General features: G+C 43.2%; 1 protein-coding gene across 5 annotated transcripts in view; it reads right to left on the bottom strand.

Annotated features, from left to right (window-relative positions):
- The window catches only part of HSD3B7 (hydroxy-delta-5-steroid dehydrogenase, 3 beta- and steroid delta-isomerase 7), a 450,561-nt gene that overhangs the window by 152,118 nt on the left and 277,182 nt on the right, over window positions 1-21,261 (bottom strand). For all 5 annotated transcript variants that reach the window (XM_069244179.1, XM_069244174.1, XM_069244177.1 and 2 more), the window contains exon 2: window positions 17,118-17,277. In XM_069244179.1, coding sequence (XP_069100280.1) covers window positions 17,118-17,277 — 160 coding nt within the window. The remainder of the gene's footprint in view (window positions 1-17,117; window positions 17,278-21,261) is intronic.

The following is a 21,261-nucleotide window of genomic DNA, read 5'->3' as shown; positions in this document are numbered from 1 at the left end:
TAAGATATTCTGTGAGATTGCAGGTGACAACATGTATGTCTGCAAGGTTACCGTGCTGCTATAACAATCCTTTTGTATAGGTCTATTGGCTTTAACATGTATGTTCCATAATAAATAAATCAAACCTACTGCCTTGGTAGTAAGTTTCATATTAAATATTTGGGACCCATGGCATCTGCCATAAGATTTACCAATGAACCAATCATTCTTACAGCCTTTATCACAGGTACTGTCATCATAACTAACTCAGATCTACAGACCTGCTCTTAAGTCAGCACCCAGTTATTCGATTACAAGTATGTACACATTTCACAGTTGGCAAACAGTATACAACCCTTTTCAAAAGGGCTGTATACTGCCTAAGACAAACTAATACAGAGAACATCTTTTACCTCTGGGGCTTGTCAAAGAGGTTGAACAGCACTAAAACCCCAGCTTATTGTGGTAATCTGTAAGACTCAAGTGACAAAATAGCGGTCTACAAGCTATAAAGGAAATGCTTCTATTAGCATGATCACCCTCAATGTTTTGGACTGATATGACTGTTTTTTCGACTCTGAAGGTGCACGGAGGCTGGCTAACTAGACCTTAGTGCCAGTGCTCAGACCCTTAAAAGATGTATGTCTGATTTGTTACCCCATAATTGGCATACCTTAACTTACTTGTAAGTCCCTAGTATATGGTACCACGGATACCAAGGGCCTGTAGGTTAAAGTGCCTTCCAGGACTGCAGTAATATTCAATGGTGTAAAGAACTTGTGCACCTCCCCCCCCCTCACCTCCCCCCCCCCGGAAAGTACAGGGAGCCCCTCTACGGGCTCATTCAAGAGATCTCAGGCCTGGATATTGTTCTGAGGAGGCCCTCTGGAGCTCAGGGGGAACCCGCGCAACAGGGGGCTGCGGAATCCTTTTTTATGCCACTAGTAATATTTTAGGCCATCCTGAGTGTGCCAAAGCAATGCATGTCTCCCAGCATGCCACTGCTGGCCAGCAGAGCAGTTTTTGAAATTCTAACTCGACTTTGCCATTCAAAATAATGACAATCTATACCTTCCTCTTTAATGTATATGTAATAAATAAATTATGGACACACATGAGGGGCTGCTCTTTTGTTCTGGTAGACAGGTTGGCGTTGGGGACAGAGAGGGGGAAATACTTGCCAAACCAGTTTTGCTGTGGGCATATAGCCCTCAGTAGACACAGATCTAGGGTATGCTACCAAGCTCCACAAACCCAGAGCGTTGTTCTGAAAACTTGGGAGTGGGCAAAATATTGCATTCAGGGATAGCTAGTGGCTCCACTTGGCATGAAGCTGCTCATCAGGCAGGATAAACCTTGTAGCCCATTGGTTAGTAGTCACCTCATCCCCAGAGGGCAAGTTCTGGATATGCAGGTGGACCGAAGGAGGACTGCCCTGCTGTTCCCTGGACCCAGCAAAGAGAGACTGCACTAAGAATGGACTGCACCTGCTGCTCCTTGGGTTAGCAAAGAGAGTAGGGTGTCTGTGGTGCCCAGATTGAGGAAAAGTCTTCCCTGAACCTGAGAAAGAAGTGACTCCAAGAGTAGGTTGGCTAACTTCCTATTATAGCTACAGGGCCACAAAAGCTGAAAAAGATTGTTTGAATGCCACAGTGCAGTCCGGGAGACTGAGCTCCAACCCTCAAACATTACACCTGAGGCTGCTGGACCTGGGAGAGTCATTGGAGTGCAGCTTGGTCGTCCAAACCAAGAGTAATCACCAGTTAAAGGAAACCATTAATTTAGCTGTAACTGGAAACAAACAAAATAGTGGCAACTGTTTTTTGGCGGAACCCCAACTGGACTTCAAGGGCTTTTGACCCCTGTGGCCAAAGTTACCCCACCATGACCGAGGAGTAGCCACAAGAAGACCCGATCACTGGATCAGCATCTTTCAGCATCCTGTATCACTTGCATCAGGATCACTCCTGGACTGGAGACTACTTTGTCTGCGAGGTAACTAGTCAAGCATGCCTCATTGGCCCCAGTGACTCACCCCCTGTCAGAGTAGGTCACCAAAAGTGTGCCGGCGTAGTCGTTATAACTTTACAAAACTTTTCAAAAGTTTTTCAAAGTAACAGCTAACTCATGCCTACTATATTGACCATGAGGTACCCCACCTGCCCCACACACCCATTTCAAGGGAACATCAGGCTTCCACTTCCAGTCATTAAACTATAAATATATACAAAATAACAGCTGGCAACACAAAGTTCTAACTCTCCTAAGAGGGCATAAGAAAGATTATCACAGTACAAATCTTCTGACCCCCATGGTTTGCTAAAGAGGTAACCAATGCCACTATACTTGCTGACTACAGTAATCTGTGAAATTCCTAAATAACTCTCTGCAGGCTTTAATACAGAGTAATTACAATCCACCCTTAAATGTGCATGGCTTTAACTTATGCTTTTCACAATAAATACATCAGGTCTATTGCCTTTGTTGTAACTTTTCGTAATAAACATTTCAGGCCTATAGTATTGATTATAAGCTTGCCACCATTACAATTACAGTCCTGCTGTAAAAGGTCATAAACTGTTCCACAATGCACAAAAACAAGCATACTTTCAGTGGAAGCAAATAACTTGAGTCCAATCAAATTATGTACCCCAAGAACTGAACATGTGGGTAGAGCCAAAGCCTCTCACTCAGTTGTACTTCTGAAAACTCTTATTTTGTTGATCACATTGGTCAATCCAGAGATGAAGAAAAACCTCTGTAGCAATAACACGAGTGAAGTTATTCCTGGAATCATTAATAACTGAAAACACCCAAAGTGAGCTGGAGGCATGCACTACGCAATGACTAATACAGAGGCAAAACTGGCACACCCATGGATCGCTACCCTGTGTTTACAGTTGGACAAGTGCAAATTACAGAATATGCACTCAAGATCATGACGGGATCCACTGACTGAAACTGAAGCACTAACTAGCATGAGTCGTTCCATTGGATTAGTGTGGCTGTCCCAAACCAATGAAGAGGAGAAGGCGGGGTGAGCAGCAGACTCCTTAGAGAATGTCTGATGAGAACAACGAGCACCCCACCTAAGACCATGGAATCACTCAGCATACCAGGCAGTGCACAGGAGGTGCAGAAAACAGGCCAGGAGAGGCAGGACTCTCCAAGATGCCTGTGCTGAATATTACCACTACAAATAACTAGGGGTGTGAGGCACATAGATTTCTCCACAAAATGAAAGTCGCTGCATGATTTACAGAATTTTCATGTTAAATGTGTTTTTATTGAGGGTTATTTTGCACATAATTTTAAACGTTTTTTTCCCAGAAAAATATTTATTACACTTTTTGCAAGTTTTGAAAAACACGCCTTCACAAAGTTTGCTGAGAAAATCCTCCATAATTCCACACACCCCATATCAATGGGTAAATAGGTAGGACACCGTTTTACCAAAATTGGTCACAAGGAGTTAACTGACCAGTGGAACAAGGACAGCTGATCATCATACAAATAGTATCGGATAATGTGCAATAAAATGCTTTTTTACGTTTCTTCTAAGCAGTTCAAAATCAGTACTAAAACTATCAAAGTTTGATTTCCAAACACAACTTAAATAATTCTGTGTGCAGGCTTTCCTCAAAGACTAATTCAATGAAAGTAAGTAGTCGCTGAAGTATCTACACGCTCTGAAGACAAGGTCCTGGCAAGCGTAACAAGTCTCTCTTCTGCCTAGCAAACACACAGTGAGCCATTCCAAACAAGGTGCAATTTAATATAACTATGGGAAATGTACTTAGCATTCGAATGCCCCAATGTAGCTCGTACTCAAGAGACATGAAGCCTTTCACCACCAATGGGGCACCAGTGTGTCATGACCACCCCCAATACTTTCCTTTCCTTGGACGGGCTTCTCACAAGTGAGCTTGGAGTATGACGCTTCCCTGCTGAGTGCTAGAATTTGAGCCACAGCTCATGAAGCAGCTAGAGGACACCAGTAATGGGCCATCTGAAGAGTATGAGAGTGGAGAAGCAGCCCTTGGAACACCAAATGCGTCTCAAAGGTAGGACGACCAATGGCTGCGGAGCTGTGAACTCACACAGTGCGGCTATGCAACTCAGTTTCACACCTCATCACAAGGGGACGAGGCCCTACCACACGGTGAGCTAGAAACCATTTCATGGAATAGATTTACACCTGAGGTGTGAAGGCTTTCCACAGCAGAGCTCTACTTCGACCTCATCAAGGCATGAGAAGTGGCTCTAAATGAGCTCATTCTTGCTCTGTTGCAGGGCGGGTGGGGCTGTTTTAAACAGAGCAAGGAATACAAAGCTCCACTGCCTCCTTTCAAAAGCTTTGCTTTCTTTCTGTTCAGTCATATGGTGGAAATGACCTTAAAGTTGGCAGGTCTGTAGTTGTATCTTTTGCTGCTTAAAAATACTTACTGAACTGTTTATAAATAAGATGGAGCTTTTAGATGCCCATGATAGAGCGGATTGATCAGCAGGGGTATTACTATGCTTGTCTATCTTAACTTCATTTGTTTACACTTCACAGGATCTACAGGACTCCAGCGAGACTTCTCACGTTTCAGCAGGATGGAGATGTTCCCTATATGCAGGCCATCTAGAGGAATCCGATCTACTCATGCTGGTACACCGCTTGAGTCTTGTAAAAATACTGTAAAATTCAAGTATTTATATTTCCAGAATATTTGCTGAAAGCCTTAAGGTTAGCAATACGCTAGTTAAATCTGGTATGCTGTGGCCTCTTGGAGTAACTCCATGCAGCAAGGGTCCGATTTCGAAGCAGTCCAGTCACTGTACAAAAACAGGAGAAAACCACAGCCGACTTCCTTCTCTGCATTTGCATTTGCATTTGAAGAATGCTTACTTTTTTTTTTTTACAGCCAATCGGGCAACTTGACCTTTGCCTGCTCCCAACAATGTCAACAGTCAACATTCACGAAGTGGGAAATACACTAGCACTATCTTACAGGTGTAGGCATTGAACCATTGCTTTGGGATCACAATTGTGGTTGAAAACCAATGATCCACTACATTGCAATTTGAAAGGAGAAGAGGGAGACCCCTTTCTCATCTCCTCTAGAATCTTAATGAGTCACAAAATGACCACTGTGCACCGGAAAGCGATTTCCAACTCCCAGTCTAACTACAGTATACTGAAATTATTGATTTGGTGGTCTCAAAGTCTGATTTTCTCAATCAAAGGCTCTGCAACCACAAAATATGTAATACATCAGAATCATAGCCCTTATGTTGATCCTCATAAACATTATCCCCAGGGCCTAACAAGACTTGGGGTGGAGAAGGCACACTGCCCTCCTCTCCTTTATTTAAATAAGTGGCCCAGGGGGATAGGGTCCCCGGGCAGATAAAAGCTCAGAGAGGAAGGCCACACTGCTGAAAGCTGTGCATGGTGGGGTTGCATTTACTAGGAAAAAAACAAAGGTTAAAGTAACGTTATATTTAGCTGAATTCGTCAGTGTAAACATTAATGTTTATAACTAAAACAAACACAAAAATTAATCAGTTATACTTAGCATTGCTAATTATAATTTCACCCCGCCATGCACTGCTTATACCTCATATATGACATCAGTCATGACATGTTCTATGACTTAATTTATGACATCACTGGTAACATCTCAAATGACATCATTGATGAAATCATCCAAGCTTTGTTTTCCCGCATATTGCTGTATAAATTGCTATGGTTTTACACATAGCATAGTTTACATTAACAATCAACCATGGGTATATCGGAACCCTATTGAGTATGGTGTTCAATGTGCATACAATTGTTCAGATAAAGCCAAAATAGTGAATGCCAATTCCAAACCAAATGATCTACTATGGACAGCTTTTATCTGTATCAAACCCCTGACACACCAAACCTACATTAAGAAATGAAGTTGCTATCAGTAGAGAATTGAGGACTGTAAACAGTGTTTACTCTATGGAGAGAGTTCGCTCTATACCACACTGTTTGCAAGCAGTGAGACTCATGACAAACACACCACTGAGTATTTAAAAGAATCTATTGAGAATAGTGTACAGTCTAAGCAACAGTTATCAAAAAGACACTATTTGCTAAAAAATAACCAAGATCTGAAACTGCTAAACATCATACTACCTGCACCCTTCATACTGTGGTGAAAACTTTACAGATAACACTTCTTTTGAAGCAAAACAAGCACTTGTACATAGGTTAGTACCTAGTGCAGACACTCTTCCATGTTAAGTATAAATGTTCATGCTGGCACAATTCTCTCTAATAACTCAAGGCTGCTTACTAAAGATAGCATCTACTGTGCAGAATCTCCTATTGGAAACTTTTTCTGCAGAACCAACAAGTTCTGTGGAGCATGATGAATACAAGCGAACTGTCAGTTGCACACAGAGTTATTCTTGAATGCAAACATTTATAACATGTTCAATACCTCTACACAGCTATGGTGAGCTAGGAGCACAAGGGTTTTGTAAATACTTACACCGATTAGCTGCACCCAAGCTGTACAAATTTATGCAGAAAAGTAATATGGTTGGTACTTGTCGCTATGTAAACTGTAAAACAAACTTGCACACTCAATGGATGATGTCACCAGTGATGTCATAGATGATGTCATAGAACATGTAATGAGTGAAGTCATGTGTGATATCATAAGCAGTGAATGGCGAGGAAGCAACTGGTGATTTTTTTTTTTTTGTTCAAAATGTTAATGTTGACACTGACAAATTCACTTACTGTAACTATATATAAAAATATATAAATACACACACTTTAGAAGTCATAAACATTTAGGCATTGCAAAATAAATGCAATTACAAATGTTGTAAATATTTTTGCAGATGATATTACATTTACTCTTTTACACCTAACACTATGAAAGGGAAACGGCTACGAATGTAGTATGATTTAGTGACTGAAATGCGTATTGTTATTTTATGACATTGTTCTTTTAAGTGTGAGGTCATAAGCTCTCTGTTTCGTGTGAGAGTTATGGATTGCATACCTATTGTGTGAGTTATGGATTGCAGAACTAACCAGAACTTCCATATTTCAGTGTTGTGTTGGTTTTAATTCATAACTTCAATGCCACTTTACCATGGCTTTAATTGAATTTCTGAGAGAATTGTTTTAAATATATGTTAAGGTGTTATAAGTAAAGGTAACCACAACTTCACTTTAACCTTCTTTTTTTTCAGTGAATTTCTGAGGTTTTGGTTAATATATCACATATAACTTCTATGAAACCAATGGTTACCCCATTGATGTGCAGTGGGGGTTTGTCAGGGTCTGAGCTAAACCACCAGCCAACCTGCAACTGTTAAGACCTTCGGGCTGCCAAGCTTAGGCTAGCCTCCTTTTTAGGAGGGTCTGTGGCCCCAAGTTTCAGTTTTCTACTTAACACAGACCTGTTGGTACTTGTTCAACCTCCCGCAATTCCTGCAGTCCCAGTTTCAATTTGGCAAACCCTGTGGGAGGTTCAGAATGGACCCACAAATCTATCTAGGTTTGTAGACTGTGGAACATGATTTGCAGAACCAAGGGGGGGTGGTGGGGTCCAACAAATAGTTCATCAACTCATGGAAAGGTCTGCAACCCCTACAACATAGTTTGCTGTCCTTGAAGCGGTTCTAAGATCTGGGAACCCCATCTCTAAGCCCGTAGCCTGGTGGAATAACTTACAATTGTATTTTTTATTTTCACTTGAAGGTGTTCGTTTGGTTCCCACCACTTGAGCCAATGGATGCTTAGCCTACCCCCTTAAGGATTCTTTTTTTCAGGATGCTGTGATTTTTAACTCTTACAGCCTGCCAATCCTAAATCTTGTGTTCGCTGGACCTGGCTTTGGGCCCATGGCCCCAAAATGGCTGAAGGGAAAAAACGCTTGCATCCACTATGAATCAATTATTTTTTAAAACCTGTCCGCGGATGGTCTGCAAACATAGATTTGTGCCTATCCATCAACTAAAGATCCTGATATCTCTTACTTTTTAACCCTTTAAAGCCAACCCTGAAACATTTAAAAAAAAAAAAAAAAATCTCAAAAACTACGGCACCCAAGTTCTACTTTTATGCAAAGTCTGGTGTAATTATCTCAAGCAAAGATTCCTAAGGGAGTTGAAATTGGAAAAGTGACATTTTTCATCCCCCCTCTTACACACCCCCCCCCCCCAAAACCAATAGATTGCCCACACCAGATGGATCTGCGCGAAACTTGCCATGCTGCACCCAAATTGGATGAACATCTTTTTAGGAAAATGTCATGCAAATTCAATGAACTGTGCCAAAGACATTGAGAAATTCAAAATGCTTTTTCAGTAGAAACTCTAACATAACCTCTAATAAACATGTATGGATTCGTGAAATTCAGTGGCTGTGGGATTTAGTACCACTGACACAAAATGTGCCCCATAATTTTCAGGCATCTCAAAAATGTTTCTACTTCAAATGGATGTAAAAATACAAAGAATGAGCTGCATAATTTCCTTTTTTCACACATAATTCAGATAACCTTGCCTCATAATTTAGATTACCTTGTTGACTACGGTAAAACTCTGCAGAATGGTTTGGTGGCTGTCAAGATGATGAATCCTGCAGGTTACAGAGAACTGGGTCATATTTCCTATATTACACAGTTCTCTGTGAAATATGGCTTTTATACCACTACATTTTGTGAAATAAAAACACCCAAACATGTAATAATGATAGTATATACTGTATGAAGATGCACAGAATGTTTTGAATGTGGTTAGAAACCCAGAGAAGGCAAATCTCGGAGTGGGTCGTGACGGCTATTTTCAATGTCACAACTGTAAGTAATGAAAATGGAGTAACCAGCATTAAATCCAACACCAAAGAGCTAGTTTTTACAGGTGGAACCAAATACCAAATACATGTTCTCACCTGTTCATGCAACGAATGGCATGTTGATAGCACCATCTTCCCCATGAAAAAAACATCCTTAAACACACATGAAAAAAAAGCCTTAAACACAGAAGAACCATAACCAAGAAAGATCCGATATACCCTTTTATGAGGCATTTGTAACAGTATCATGAGAGTAATTATGACTTAAAACACTGTGAAGTTGATATGGTTCAAAGGCAGTCGTGGGTTAACAGTAGACAGCTACAACAGAGGATATTGGAAACAATATACATAATCATGTTTGTTGCACACAGCCTGAGGGTTTTAAATATCGATGAAGTATTATCTATCCATCTGTGTGGATGACAGATGTGAGACTGTTTTACTCATGAAAGATTCTCCTCTCTCGCTGGATTCTTAATGGTTTAATGTTATTAGATTATAATTTTCATGCCTTTTATCAAGAGGTGTACCTAGATACTGTTTGCATGAACGTGATCTATTAATGTAACTATGAACTGAAGACAAGATAGCTATTCATAAATAGCAAGATTAGTAATGGTTGCTGCCAAAATGTTCAATGTATTCATGTCATTAATATATCATTTGTTTAGTTGTGATCCATATTCTGCCCACAGGAGTTCGATGTGTCATTGTGAACTTAATGACATTCATATTAGTAGGCCATTTGTTATCAAATGTTCAGGAATTGCTCACTGAAGCACGTGACATTAATATGAAGTTAGAGGTTCTAGTAACTAGCCTGCTAGTTGAAAACATGTAAACTCTAAATGTGACATATGCGGGCCTTCCTTCACTACTCTCTTAAGTCATGAACATGAACCCATACATTTAGTGGCCTCTTGATAAATATATGAGACTTACAGTTTGGCCACTATTAATTGGCCATGTGTGTTGTTTTACTATGGTGGCTGTTTGCACTTTGCCCACTACTTAGCCTTAATGACGTTTTGCATTCCAACGTAACCACCTAACTCACACTGTCTGCAATGACACGTGTGAACCCATTTCTTCTATCGGCATGCATTTGCCCACTAATTGTCTATTCTAGTTTAGGGCTTCCTCCCTCCGCTGTTTACTCACAAATCCTAGTGAAAATTGAGTATTTTTTAATTTCATGTCTATAATTGCAGTGCACCAGGGTTCTATTACAGAGATAAGCATTACTAAAGGTATCTCTTTTGCCACACCTGAGTCTGTCATCCATTTCAATTCCTTTTGTGTGTATTCCATGGAGTCTGCTTCTAATGACTGTTGCGTTTGTAAACAACAGCATGCACATGTATTTACACTGTGTTAAGAAACCAAAGCTTCTGAGGTTCGGCATCTTTGAACAATTGGTGCCAGTAGCCCAATAAACATTTATCCACCTGCAGCCTGTGGTGGAGTGCCGGCTGTCTCCTTTGGATGAAAGGACTTAACACTCTGCCACCTGTTCAGGCAATCACCATACTGCAGTCTCCTCTCAGGCAGTGGTTGAAGTGGGTGGGATCTGAGGGGCATGACGTCCCCAGACATTTAAGAAAAACAGTTTTGCTACTTTTTTCCAAAAAGACAACTGTTCTGTTAATTTCAAGAGTTGAAATGCTTCAGTTGAAATGTGTGGCAGTAAGTCTCATGTGTTGTGAAACCATGGGAGGGAAAACAGGTAAAAAAAAAAGCCTTCTTGCCAGGCTGCCTCCTTTCCTTAAAGAAATGTATATGTGGACAACAGGCCTGGGTGGACATTTTAATTCCGCAGGCGGAATCAGAGGAATTTTGGTAATTCTGCGTTACTCTTGTAACATGCAATTACTGATAAATTCAAACACCGCTGCTTCGCCAACAGAAGATAAAATAATGCAGTGGTTTCTAAAGTCAGAAATCTCTCCATCTACCACTCAGCGCCCGTACATACTAGGCAACGATTGAAAGTTTTAATCACTTCAGAATATGGATATGAATAGGTGCCGACAGGTATTTGGGCTGTGCTATTTTTTAGCGCAAAATGCATCCTGGCAACCATTTTTCAAAGTGAGGGTGCATTTTGCGCTTAGAAAATAGAGTCAAATGCCCACTCTGCCCCATTGCGGAACTTCGCTGAATCTGGAAGAGTTTTAACGTAATTCCACAGAATCAAACCCCGCAAATGCTGCCTACCTCTAGTAGACAAATAATGGCTAATCTGCAAATGTAATGGGTACTTCTAAAACAGTACTGGGTTTAACGGACAGAGTCACTTGAAGCATCCTAGTAACATAGATTTATTCGTTTTGAGTGGTATTGCAAGAGAGTTACCAGCAGAGCTGGGAAATGTGTGCATTTAAAGGACAGTTATAAACAAACATACAGCTCTACATACAGTCTGGGTATTTATATTTTGGAAGCACTTTATCTCTTAAACTTTTTTGTGCATTCTGTAGCACCCTACTTTATACTGTGTGTAATGCAAGTTTAAAACAATGACATATATTCAACGTGTTTACTGTCACAGACTGGGATCTAGTAGCACTAAATATAACCAATGTTCAATTATGTGGTTCTCTGGGTACCGACACAGACCTCTGCAGTGTAACAACTAATAGAAGTTTCATAATGTATGATAATGCGTTTCCCACTGATTAACTTAACTTGCATTTATTATTAATTTAAGCTGTGCTGTATTTTACATGTGGTTACCTTAAATTGAAAGACCCCCAGAAATTAACAGAATATTTTGATGTTCTAGCCACGCCATTGACCCCGCCCCTAAGTTAACTCTCCCTGCCCCCTTTGTGTACAGCATCACAGTTCCATACTTTTTTGATGCATTTCGACCACTGTTCTCAGCCTTCAAAGTTTGAAGCACATATACGTTTTGGGATAGTCAGGTGTTTATAAAAGCATTTTGTGGTAACGCCCAAGAGGTGAAGCTGTGAGAAAGCATTGTGTGTTTCACAAATAGCACATGCCTCAGTGTTGACATTCCTCTGTCTCTTTTGATAAATCATGACTGCCCCATGGGCGAGGTGGTAAACCTTCATCTCTAAGCCTCTGCACTGAAGCTGCTCGCTCGGGAACTCCAAAGTGCTTGGCCAAGAGTTTCAGGGACTCTGGCGAATCCCAAGGAAGCATCATCATTTCCTCTTCCGTCTGGCGTTACCTTGCTGCTCCAATAACCAGTCAGGAAGGAACTGCTTTTCAAAAACACGCCGAATCTAAGTGTGGAATAACCACCAGAAACTGCAGACTTTGTAGTGTAGGTTAATATTTTGAGGGAGATGATGTAGCCATTTAGTGGTTAGGAAAGGTTTGGACTTTCAGAGTGGTAGGTGGAACAGTAAGCAATAGAAGCTCTCAAATTTGTTAAGGCAAAAATGAAGAAATGTAGAAAAGCTGCATGGTTTCGTTGGACTTTTTTTTTAGAAGCAAGCAAGGGAAAGTATTCATTTCTTCTGACTAGGGTGAACAGGCGTCCCAGATTTTCACAAGCTATCCCAGCAGATGTCAGCAGGTTTGGCTCATGTCCACGCTCTTAGAGGGGGTCGAATGAAAAGAGTGAAAGGCACTTTTTTTTAGGTGTTCTGAAGCTGTGCTAGTTAGCCGTTATAAGTAAGTAATTTAATAAATAGGTATGATGCTGATTGTGAAAATTACATTTTATTTATTTGCTTAGTGCTCTTCTGTTGATGTGAGCTGTCATTCTGCACTGCTCTTTTATTGTAAGATTGTAATCCTTCTTCTATTTTTGCAAAATGCCCCAGCTTTTGGGTCTCAAGATCTGGTCACCCTATCTCTGAACCTTTTCTGCATTGAGTCCTTGTTCCGTGCACATTCAAATGCTGCCCTCTATGCAGGGGTCCCCTCATGCTGAAAGGGGAGGAAGTAGGCAGCTGGCCCAGCAATGGTAATGAGACCTGCACCTAACAACTCAACAGGCACCTGGCATGATGCTGAAGCATATATTCCATGATCGATTCTGTACTTACGAGTGCAAATCCCGATTACTAAAATGTAATTCCTAAAATAATTATGGTGGACATAACAATATAATCTTGAAATGCATTCAAAACGGGAAAAAACAAATTTAATGAAGAAATGAGATGCCTCACCTCTCCATCATAAACCCTGAATCTAAGATGGATGCTCAGGTTAAATTTAGAAATATATTATTCATATACCTAATGCTAATGCGTATATTCGCCATAAAATATCTCAAAATTCAAGTATTTCAGATTTTCTTTTTAAGGGCCTGATGTAGAATGCAATTTGGCGGTCGCAAAAGACGAATTTCTGCTTTTGCAACCGCAAAATGGCCTTTTCTAATGTACCATCCCTATTTTGCGAGCCGGCATGCAAATACTGACTCGCAAAATAGGGATTGAGACTCGCAATTAGGAAGGGGTGTTTCAAGGGCATCCCTTCCTAACTGCGAGTCCCAGTGACATGTATAATTGTTTTGTGACAGCAATTGCAGTTGCAAAACAATCAGTTGTCCCCAATTTAAAACTGGTGGAAACCATTCACAAATGAAAAGGGATCCCCACGGGAGCCCTTCCCCTTTGTGAATGGAAGCAAAAATATTTTTTCAGAGCAGGTAGTGGTCCCAAGGACCACTGCCCATTCTGAAAAAATTAAAAGAAAACTTTTCATTTTTTTGTTTGAAATGCATCCCGTTTTTCCTTAAGGATAACAGACTGCATAAAAAAAAAAAAAAAAAACTTTATTTAAAAAGCAGTCACAGACATGGTGGTCTGCTGTCCCCAGCAGGCCACCATACCTGTGAGTACGGCCATTCCCAATGGGGTCACAAATTGCAACCTACCTCATGAATATTGATGAGGTAAGTCATTTGCGACCCCATTTGGAATCACAAACAGTATGGTTGACACTGTTGTACATTCCAGATTACGACTCGCAATTTGCGAATCACAAAAAAATGCAAAATGCGAGTCGCAATCTGGAATGGTCGCACCTCAGGCCCTTAGTGTACATTAAGAATATGATTTAGTTTTATATATATAACTGCATTCAATAAAGAATCTTCAGCATTGAGGCAACTGGAAAAATGTACCATAGGAACTCGCTGTGGCCTATCGGTTTGGGAAGTATTGGAGCGGGATGTAGGAGGCAGGCGTGCGGAGAGAACAGGTAATGATGGCCAGGAGCTCATGGGCTGACCACCTAACACAAGTTAGGAGCTTCTCAGGACAACGCAGCTGGCATACTTCTACATAACCAGCATTTTGCATTAATGCTGCTACTCTAGCAATAGACAGTTCCAACATTTCTTAGGAAGGTTACTGTAAGCTTAGTGGGTGGTACTAGCCCTTTTTAACGCCACTGCTATATTCCCACTAGTAAGTTTTATAACAAGGCCCGAAATATGTGAACCTGACTTGACCAGCCCTTCAGGAGGCATGGTGCACCTTAACACAGGCAACACAAGAATACGTTTTTGCTGTGTAATTACAGCAGGGGTGGAGGCCAGAGGGCAATGATGTGCCAATCTGCAAGGCCCCACTGCCAAAGAGATAGTCCAACGCAAACTGTGAGGCCATGTGCACACTGAAAAGGCCAGATGCAAGCCCAAATCTTTCTCAGCCTCACAGAGGTAGGCCCTACTTTAGCACTCTGTGCACAACCATGCCCTTTACAGAATTATTCACTCCATGAGAACTTAATTCCATTGAATGGAGGCCAGCCAACTGCAAATGAGTCCTGGTGCACAATTTGAGCGGGTGGTTTCTGGTGCTTGAACACGGCACTTATTTGTCAGCATCCGCACTTAAAGCAGCTGCCACCTGGTGGTGCTGTTCATATAATTTAGAGATGAGCAGAACAACAGTTGTTTATTAATTCAATATGCATTAAAAACAATTAATACCTGCTACTCAAGCCATACCTATAGCTCTGGGGGCCTCAAACAGTCTGAATTGTCACACTTGTAGCAGGTGCTAGTTGTGTAGGTACTCTCATTTGGCAGCGCTGGCACTGCCAATGGGTGGTGTAAGTTGCGGTGGCCTCCTGAGGAGGGCCCTGGTACTTATTGTTTTAAAAATGAATCACTGCCCCAAGGGAGCAGACCAGCTTGGACTGTGATGGGACCTCCCCTCACACAAACAACCTTAGACACTTCTGTCTGGTTAGGTCTCCTCCGTGAGACATGGCTTGGCTCCCTCTAGCACTGCGAGCCCGGGATCTAAGCTGGGGCACACCCATGCTGCTAGAAGTGACTCACTTAGGGAAAAAACGAAGGAAATGATTTCAGTTCAGCTGGTCTCCTAGTAATTATGCTGTACTGGCACAGCCAGCAACAAATATGGAAATGAAAGCAGCAGACGAGTTAACTGCCCCGGTTTGGTTTATTAAAGCTTTCCCACCTATCACTTTTTTTTCTCTGCTACGCTTTTTGTCGGAGAGTAACGCACTTCCTAGAAAGGTTGCTGTACTTTTAGAGGGACGGAGCCAGTCAATATGTAACTGCACAAGTCCTCCCTATTAGCACTTGCAATGATCACATACACACTATTTACACTACTCTCCCACTCATTCCCCTATATTCAGTGTCACTTCAGACCCTTTAATGAAACTGACTTACAGAAAGGACAGCCCCATCAATGCCTTTCAGAGCTGCAGCAGCCCTGTGCAGGGCAGGGACTCCCACAATGTATTCTGACTGCTTGGCGTCGACTCGCGGTCACTCAGCCACTTCTGCATAGAAGAGGAGCCCAAAGGACGTGCGAGGTAAGGAAATCCTGTTGATCAGCGGTGAAAGTGCATAACGAAAATATGGGAACTGTGAATCCTGAGTACAGTAGGGGCCTGGCCAGAGTGTGGTTCTGGAGTGAGTTGGGGGAGTGGCTAAAAAACAAAATATTCTGTAAAGATTTGCTTAACCTTTGAGCTGCAGGTAATTGCGTATAAAATATAAAGCATTCACCTCAAATGAAAAATAAATGCAAATTGAATTCAACGGTGGGAAATGCATGTTTCCGGTAGAACAGCTCGGTGGCTAATGGAACCGCTTGAGATATCTGTGGGTGTGCAAAGTCTGTCAGAATCCCGAGTGATGCCCTGGGGAAACAGTGAAATATTGATAGTGCTAAGGGGTCCAAGCGTATGACAGAAAGCAAAATAAACTAAGTCATTAGTTTAAAACATGTATGGCACACAGCTTAAGACAGCACATAGGCTGTCTCAAAATATTTTCTTTAAATGATTAAAGAGCTTTCAAAAGTTACGTTTTTCTAATGCACTGATTGGAGATAGTGCAAATCTTTTTTTATAGGTTTCCTTTAAAAGGACACACTCCAGATTCTATCAGTCAATTAAAACCTATCCTTCCTCCCAAGCCAGCCTTCGGATTTGCAAATTAACCAAATGAACACATTAGCATTTTTTTCGGGTAGCAGTCACCTTAGAGAGAAGGCTTGTTTTTAGGGTCAAGCGTGCGTCGCATACGTTTCGCTTGCGACACGCTTTAGGAGCTAGAAAAGGGCTTGGAGCCCCGTCCATGTCACGTCAGTGTCTTTCATTGGTTTGTGGGCTTGCCTTTTAAAATCTGCTTGCTTTCATTAGTGGAAGGCATGTATACGTCATGCCTTTTCCAGTGGTTAGCCCTCCTGGAGCGCAGCGACCAAGTACTGAAAACATGTGAGGCTCGCTGTTTTCTGTCCAGTGGGCTACTTTTTATCTTTGTTCGCAGTGCGCTTTCGCTTGGCAGAAGTCAAGCGTTTTACATGACATCGACCCTGTTACATAGTTAGTTGTACTTTTGCTGGTATACCTAGATAACTGCACTTTTACCGATAGGTTTCACTACGGGTGAACTGTAGCAGCACGATCGCGCTCTTTTTTTTCTCCATTTAATGTGGCAAGAAAAGTCCGGTTGGGCACTTACAACGCTAATAGCTCTAACTCGGAGAAATGCGAGATCCGTTGCATTGCGAATGCTCGTTTCTTTAGTTGCCGCTTGCATCTCTCACTTCATAGTAATAGTCCCTTCCTCTCCCCCTTCAACCTGCAGCAGCTTAAGAGTTCATGAACGGTTGTTTTTTTAAATAAAAGGCATGAGAACTGTTTTGGATAGTCCTGGTGTCACGGGATGCTGACCCGGAAGGTATTCATAGCCAGGAAGCACTACCAGAACGGCATGCAATGCTGCTCTGTCCCTGTGCTCTCACGTTACCCTTGGAGAGAAGCAAGCCTGACAGCAAAGAGCTAACAAAACGAGCAGACGTGGCTTTCCAGCTCTTACCTGTGCAAAGGTGCTTCATGTTTTCATCAAGGTACAGGTCAAATACTCGCACCTCAGCGATTTCCCCGTCGGAACGCTCCACCAGCATCTTCACCAAGTGCCAGCCCAGAAAGCCGCAGCCACCGGTCACCAGGTACACCTGCTTGCGTCTGGCCTCCATCTGCAGGGACAGAAAGAGGAGGGGTTGCTAGATTCAGCAGGGAGATCACATTTCATTGTCCTAGGAGGGCATTACATGTGCCTACATTTTCTTGGCATCAGAGATACCCTTCATCTGTCCCACGCATTTCCTGGATTTATTTATTGCCTCTGTCTTCCCCATTTCTGCTGCAAACTGATACCTTGAAATTACAATTAAATCTTAACAGAGAAAAGTGTGAAGCGTTTTGATGCAGAAGTAATGGGCCTTTAGTTTTGAGGTTACTTTTATACTGTATCAAGCTTCCTGTTGCTGTTAGGGCTGGTGTAGCCCTTTGATTTTACTAAAATTATCGATATAATACATGTAATTTATGGTCAGAGCTGCCGACTTTGGAAATGGGGAACAATATTCTTCCTGTGCCCACAAAAAAACATAATGTGACTTTGTGGAATATAAGTGGTGTACTCATATTAAGCGCTTCAACACCTTCGGGTCGAGGAGTTTGCGCTATATAAAACTGCACAAATAAATGAAATCAATTGGTCTGTTATGTCATTCATATTTTTTTCCGACAGCCATTGGCCTACTTCACCGTAACAGCATTCTGACTTTCACATTCAACTCATTCACAAAAAAAGTAGTTATTTTCCTTGCCAGGGACCACTATGGCAATGCGAGCTATTTGAGACGAAAGCATATTTTTGCTTTTAGACAATATTTTCTTTTCTATTGGTGAGGGCCTGGCAGCTACTTTACTGTAAACGATTTACAAGAACCAAACAAAACAAGCATTGATAAAGCCAAAAAGAAGATAGTCAGACTCAGATTTATTGCCTTTGCCAACTCTTGTTTGGAGTAGCCTATGTTGTTATTGGAGTTTGACAGTAAGTGTGGGGTTTGCCGATTGGAAAATAAGCATACTGCCTGATTTTAGTGAGTGCTAAGGCACAACATTTGAAAAGCTGGAGCAGCGAGGCTCGTCTTTGTTAGCCAAAGTGTTTCATTCAAAGACAACTCTATGTTTACACTTTAAGCCTAGTTTCAAGTGGTAATGAAAGCTATTGGCCAAAACACATTACTGAAATATACAAAAAGTGAGCCAGTGGCTGAGATTAATTCAAGCATTCAGTCTATCACTCATTTGTATACTTTAGTGTGTCACCCTAAGTGGGTTGGGTATGCCCAGATATGGGTCACTTTCACACTGTGTCACCAGAACAAAGCTGTATCTGGCTGATGAGACCCTAACATGGATGAAACTAGTCCTAGGTGGCTTGTGTTCCAAGTCAGGGAGGGCCTGGCCTGATAGTTCAGGCAGGACTGTTCCCATTGGACAGGGTCAAGACTGGTTTGCGTATGGCTGGGTCGAAACTGAAGTGGCCTGGTGTGCAAAATAATGCCTTACTGGGATGTGGCCCAGAGTAACTACCAGTGGCTGAGATTAATTCGAGCATTCCATTCATCACTTTTTTATATAGCCATAAAGATTATAATGGGGAGTATTCTCTAGGGGGCCAATTACCTCATGTTATTCTGTAATAAGGAGCATTTGTGCCCTTGGAGTGACCGATGCCCCTCTTATCAGTAAATTACAGGAAAAGTGAGAGAGGTACAGTTGAAACAGCAACAGCAGGTAATCTCAGTGAGTTAAGTGTCTGTTATTGAAACCTGTGTGCAGTTCACTGGTCTAACCCCTCCCAGACTTGCTAAGGGACATTCAGCACAAACAGAGGTGAGACATCATTGGGATATAAACAGCTGTAGTTATTTGGCCTGTTCATCATTAACACATAAACATCGCAATATTGGTCAATCACATCAATATACAATAAAAGGGTCCTTTGTCCTCCGAGTTGCCCAGTTCCTCCTGAGAGCCCTTTGGTTAGGTAGGTTAGGTTAGCCTTCCCTTGCAACCAAATAGCAGTGGAAGTGTGGCCACTGCTAACACCTTGTTGGCCGTTTGTCTGCTCACCCCGTGTGCCTGATGTGAGGCATCCCAAGGACACTACCTGAGCATCCCTCTTTTTCTGATGGATACAACTACCTGTGGATTCCTCACCTCATGAATACTCCCATGGCGCCAGCATTCTACGGAAATCTTCTTACTAGTCTCTGCACGTCGACGAGGACGTCACTGTCTCGCACGCGACGCCGTCTGACGTCATACAGGCAATAAGAGGTCCTCGACGACGTGCGGACGTCAGTTCCCTTTTTTCCGTGCATTCGAAACGGTTATCTTCGAGGGAGCAACTGTTACTCTTGCGGTTACAGTGTATATCTTGCTGCGTACTCTTTCTCCGTGGAAATAATGTCGCAGAGAAAGTCTGGATTTAAGCCTTGTCGTGAGTGTGGAGGCAAGATGTCGGTGACGGATCCTCATTCCGATTGCCTTTGGTGTTTGAGCTCCGACCACGACGTCTCGACTTGTGATTCATGTCAGCACATGAATCCGAAGGCCCTTAAAGAACGTGAGGCGAAGCTGTTTATGGCCAAGTCAAAGGAGAAGCATCACAAGAAGTCTTCTCCAAAACATCGGCGTCATCGAGACTCCCGGCGCCGTAGAGAATCTCGGCGTCATTCAAGGGAGGCTCGTTCCAGGTCTCCGGATCGGCGCCGAAAGACATGGGAGGTCAGCCCCACGGTGACGCCGCATCCTTCGACGCCGTTGCCCTCTCCGGCGTCACCAACTTCGCCTGGACAGGCGTCGGTGATTGAGGTATTGGAGCCTCAAGTGTTTTCTCCGGCGCAGACGCCGAGGCCGGAGTCGGGGTCGCCTCCGAGACAGGCACCCCAGTATCCGGCTTTTCCCACCCCTGGAGCCGATAGTTCCGCATTCTTGAATGCGATGTATGCCATCTTCCAACAGATGGCTCCAGGGGGTGCTCCGGCTGGGCCTTTGGCCTTTTCTTTGGGTGATCCTGCGCCTCTTCGGCCGGCACCCTTTATGCCCTTTCTCCCGTTTGGGAACGTGGGCTCGGCGCCAGTGTCGGCGCCGGTGGCCGCTCCGGTGGCTTCAGAAGGATTGGCCCCGGGGATTTCCATCCCGTCGACGTCGGGATTTCGGCCTGTGACTCCGGTGGGTCCATCTGCTTCAGCTGCTCTTTCGTCGGCGCCGAAGTTACATGTGGCGCCGGACGCGGCGTCGGTGGCTTCTGAAGATCGGCGCCGATCTTCGACTTCGGCGGAGGCATTGTCGACTCCGCGTATTGAACAACGACTTCATTCGAGGAGACGTGCTCTCCGGGTACTAGAAGAGCAGGAGTACCAACGAGCCCTAGAGGAAGGAGAGCTAGAGGACTCGGGTGATGGGCTGCGTGGACTGGAGTCGGCCAGTGGGCTGGACACTTCCCCTGAGTGGGACCTTTCGTCCCCGGGGGAATATACTGAGGAAGCTGCTTCCTTTCATACAGTGGTACGGAAGGCAGCTAGTTTTTTGGACCTGCCTTTGCCGGTGGTGGAGGCAAAACAAAACAAAACCTTTTGACGGAGGTGTTGCATCCGGCCTCAGCCGCGGCGGAGCCTCTGTTACCTTTTAATGACGCTCTGCTGGATCCGGTTTTAGAGGTGTGGAAGAGGCCGGCATCTTCCCCAGCAGTTCACAGAGCCGTGGCCAGGAGGTATCGGACGGCTCCAACTGATCCTGGTTTCCTATCTAGGCACCCTACGCCGGAGAGCTTGGTAGTGCAGGCCTCCTGTTCGTCCAAGTCAGCGCCTGGTTCTTTCCCGACGGTGCCTGGGGACAGAGACTCAAAAAAGCTAGAGGCGCAGTCGAAGAAGATTTTTTCGTCCTGCAGTCTGGCGTTAAAGGCCACTAATGCGACCTGTATCCTGGGGAGGTATATTCATGCTCTGATGGATGACATCTCCTCTTCGTTTACAGAGCTTCCCCAGGGTCTTTTGGATCTTGTCTCTGATGCCCAGGCTGCTGCGACCCAAATTATCCAGACGGGACTGGATACCACCGACTCGGTAGCCAGAGCAATGGGCACAACTGTGGTGGAA

This window comes from Pleurodeles waltl, chromosome 7, assembly GCF_031143425.1.
Source record: "Pleurodeles waltl isolate 20211129_DDA chromosome 7, aPleWal1.hap1.20221129, whole genome shotgun sequence".
Classification (NCBI taxonomy): Eukaryota; Metazoa; Chordata; class Amphibia; order Caudata; family Salamandridae; genus Pleurodeles; species Pleurodeles waltl.
Note: the sequence above shows the minus strand (reverse complement) of the source record. Positions and strands in the feature narration are given on the sequence as shown.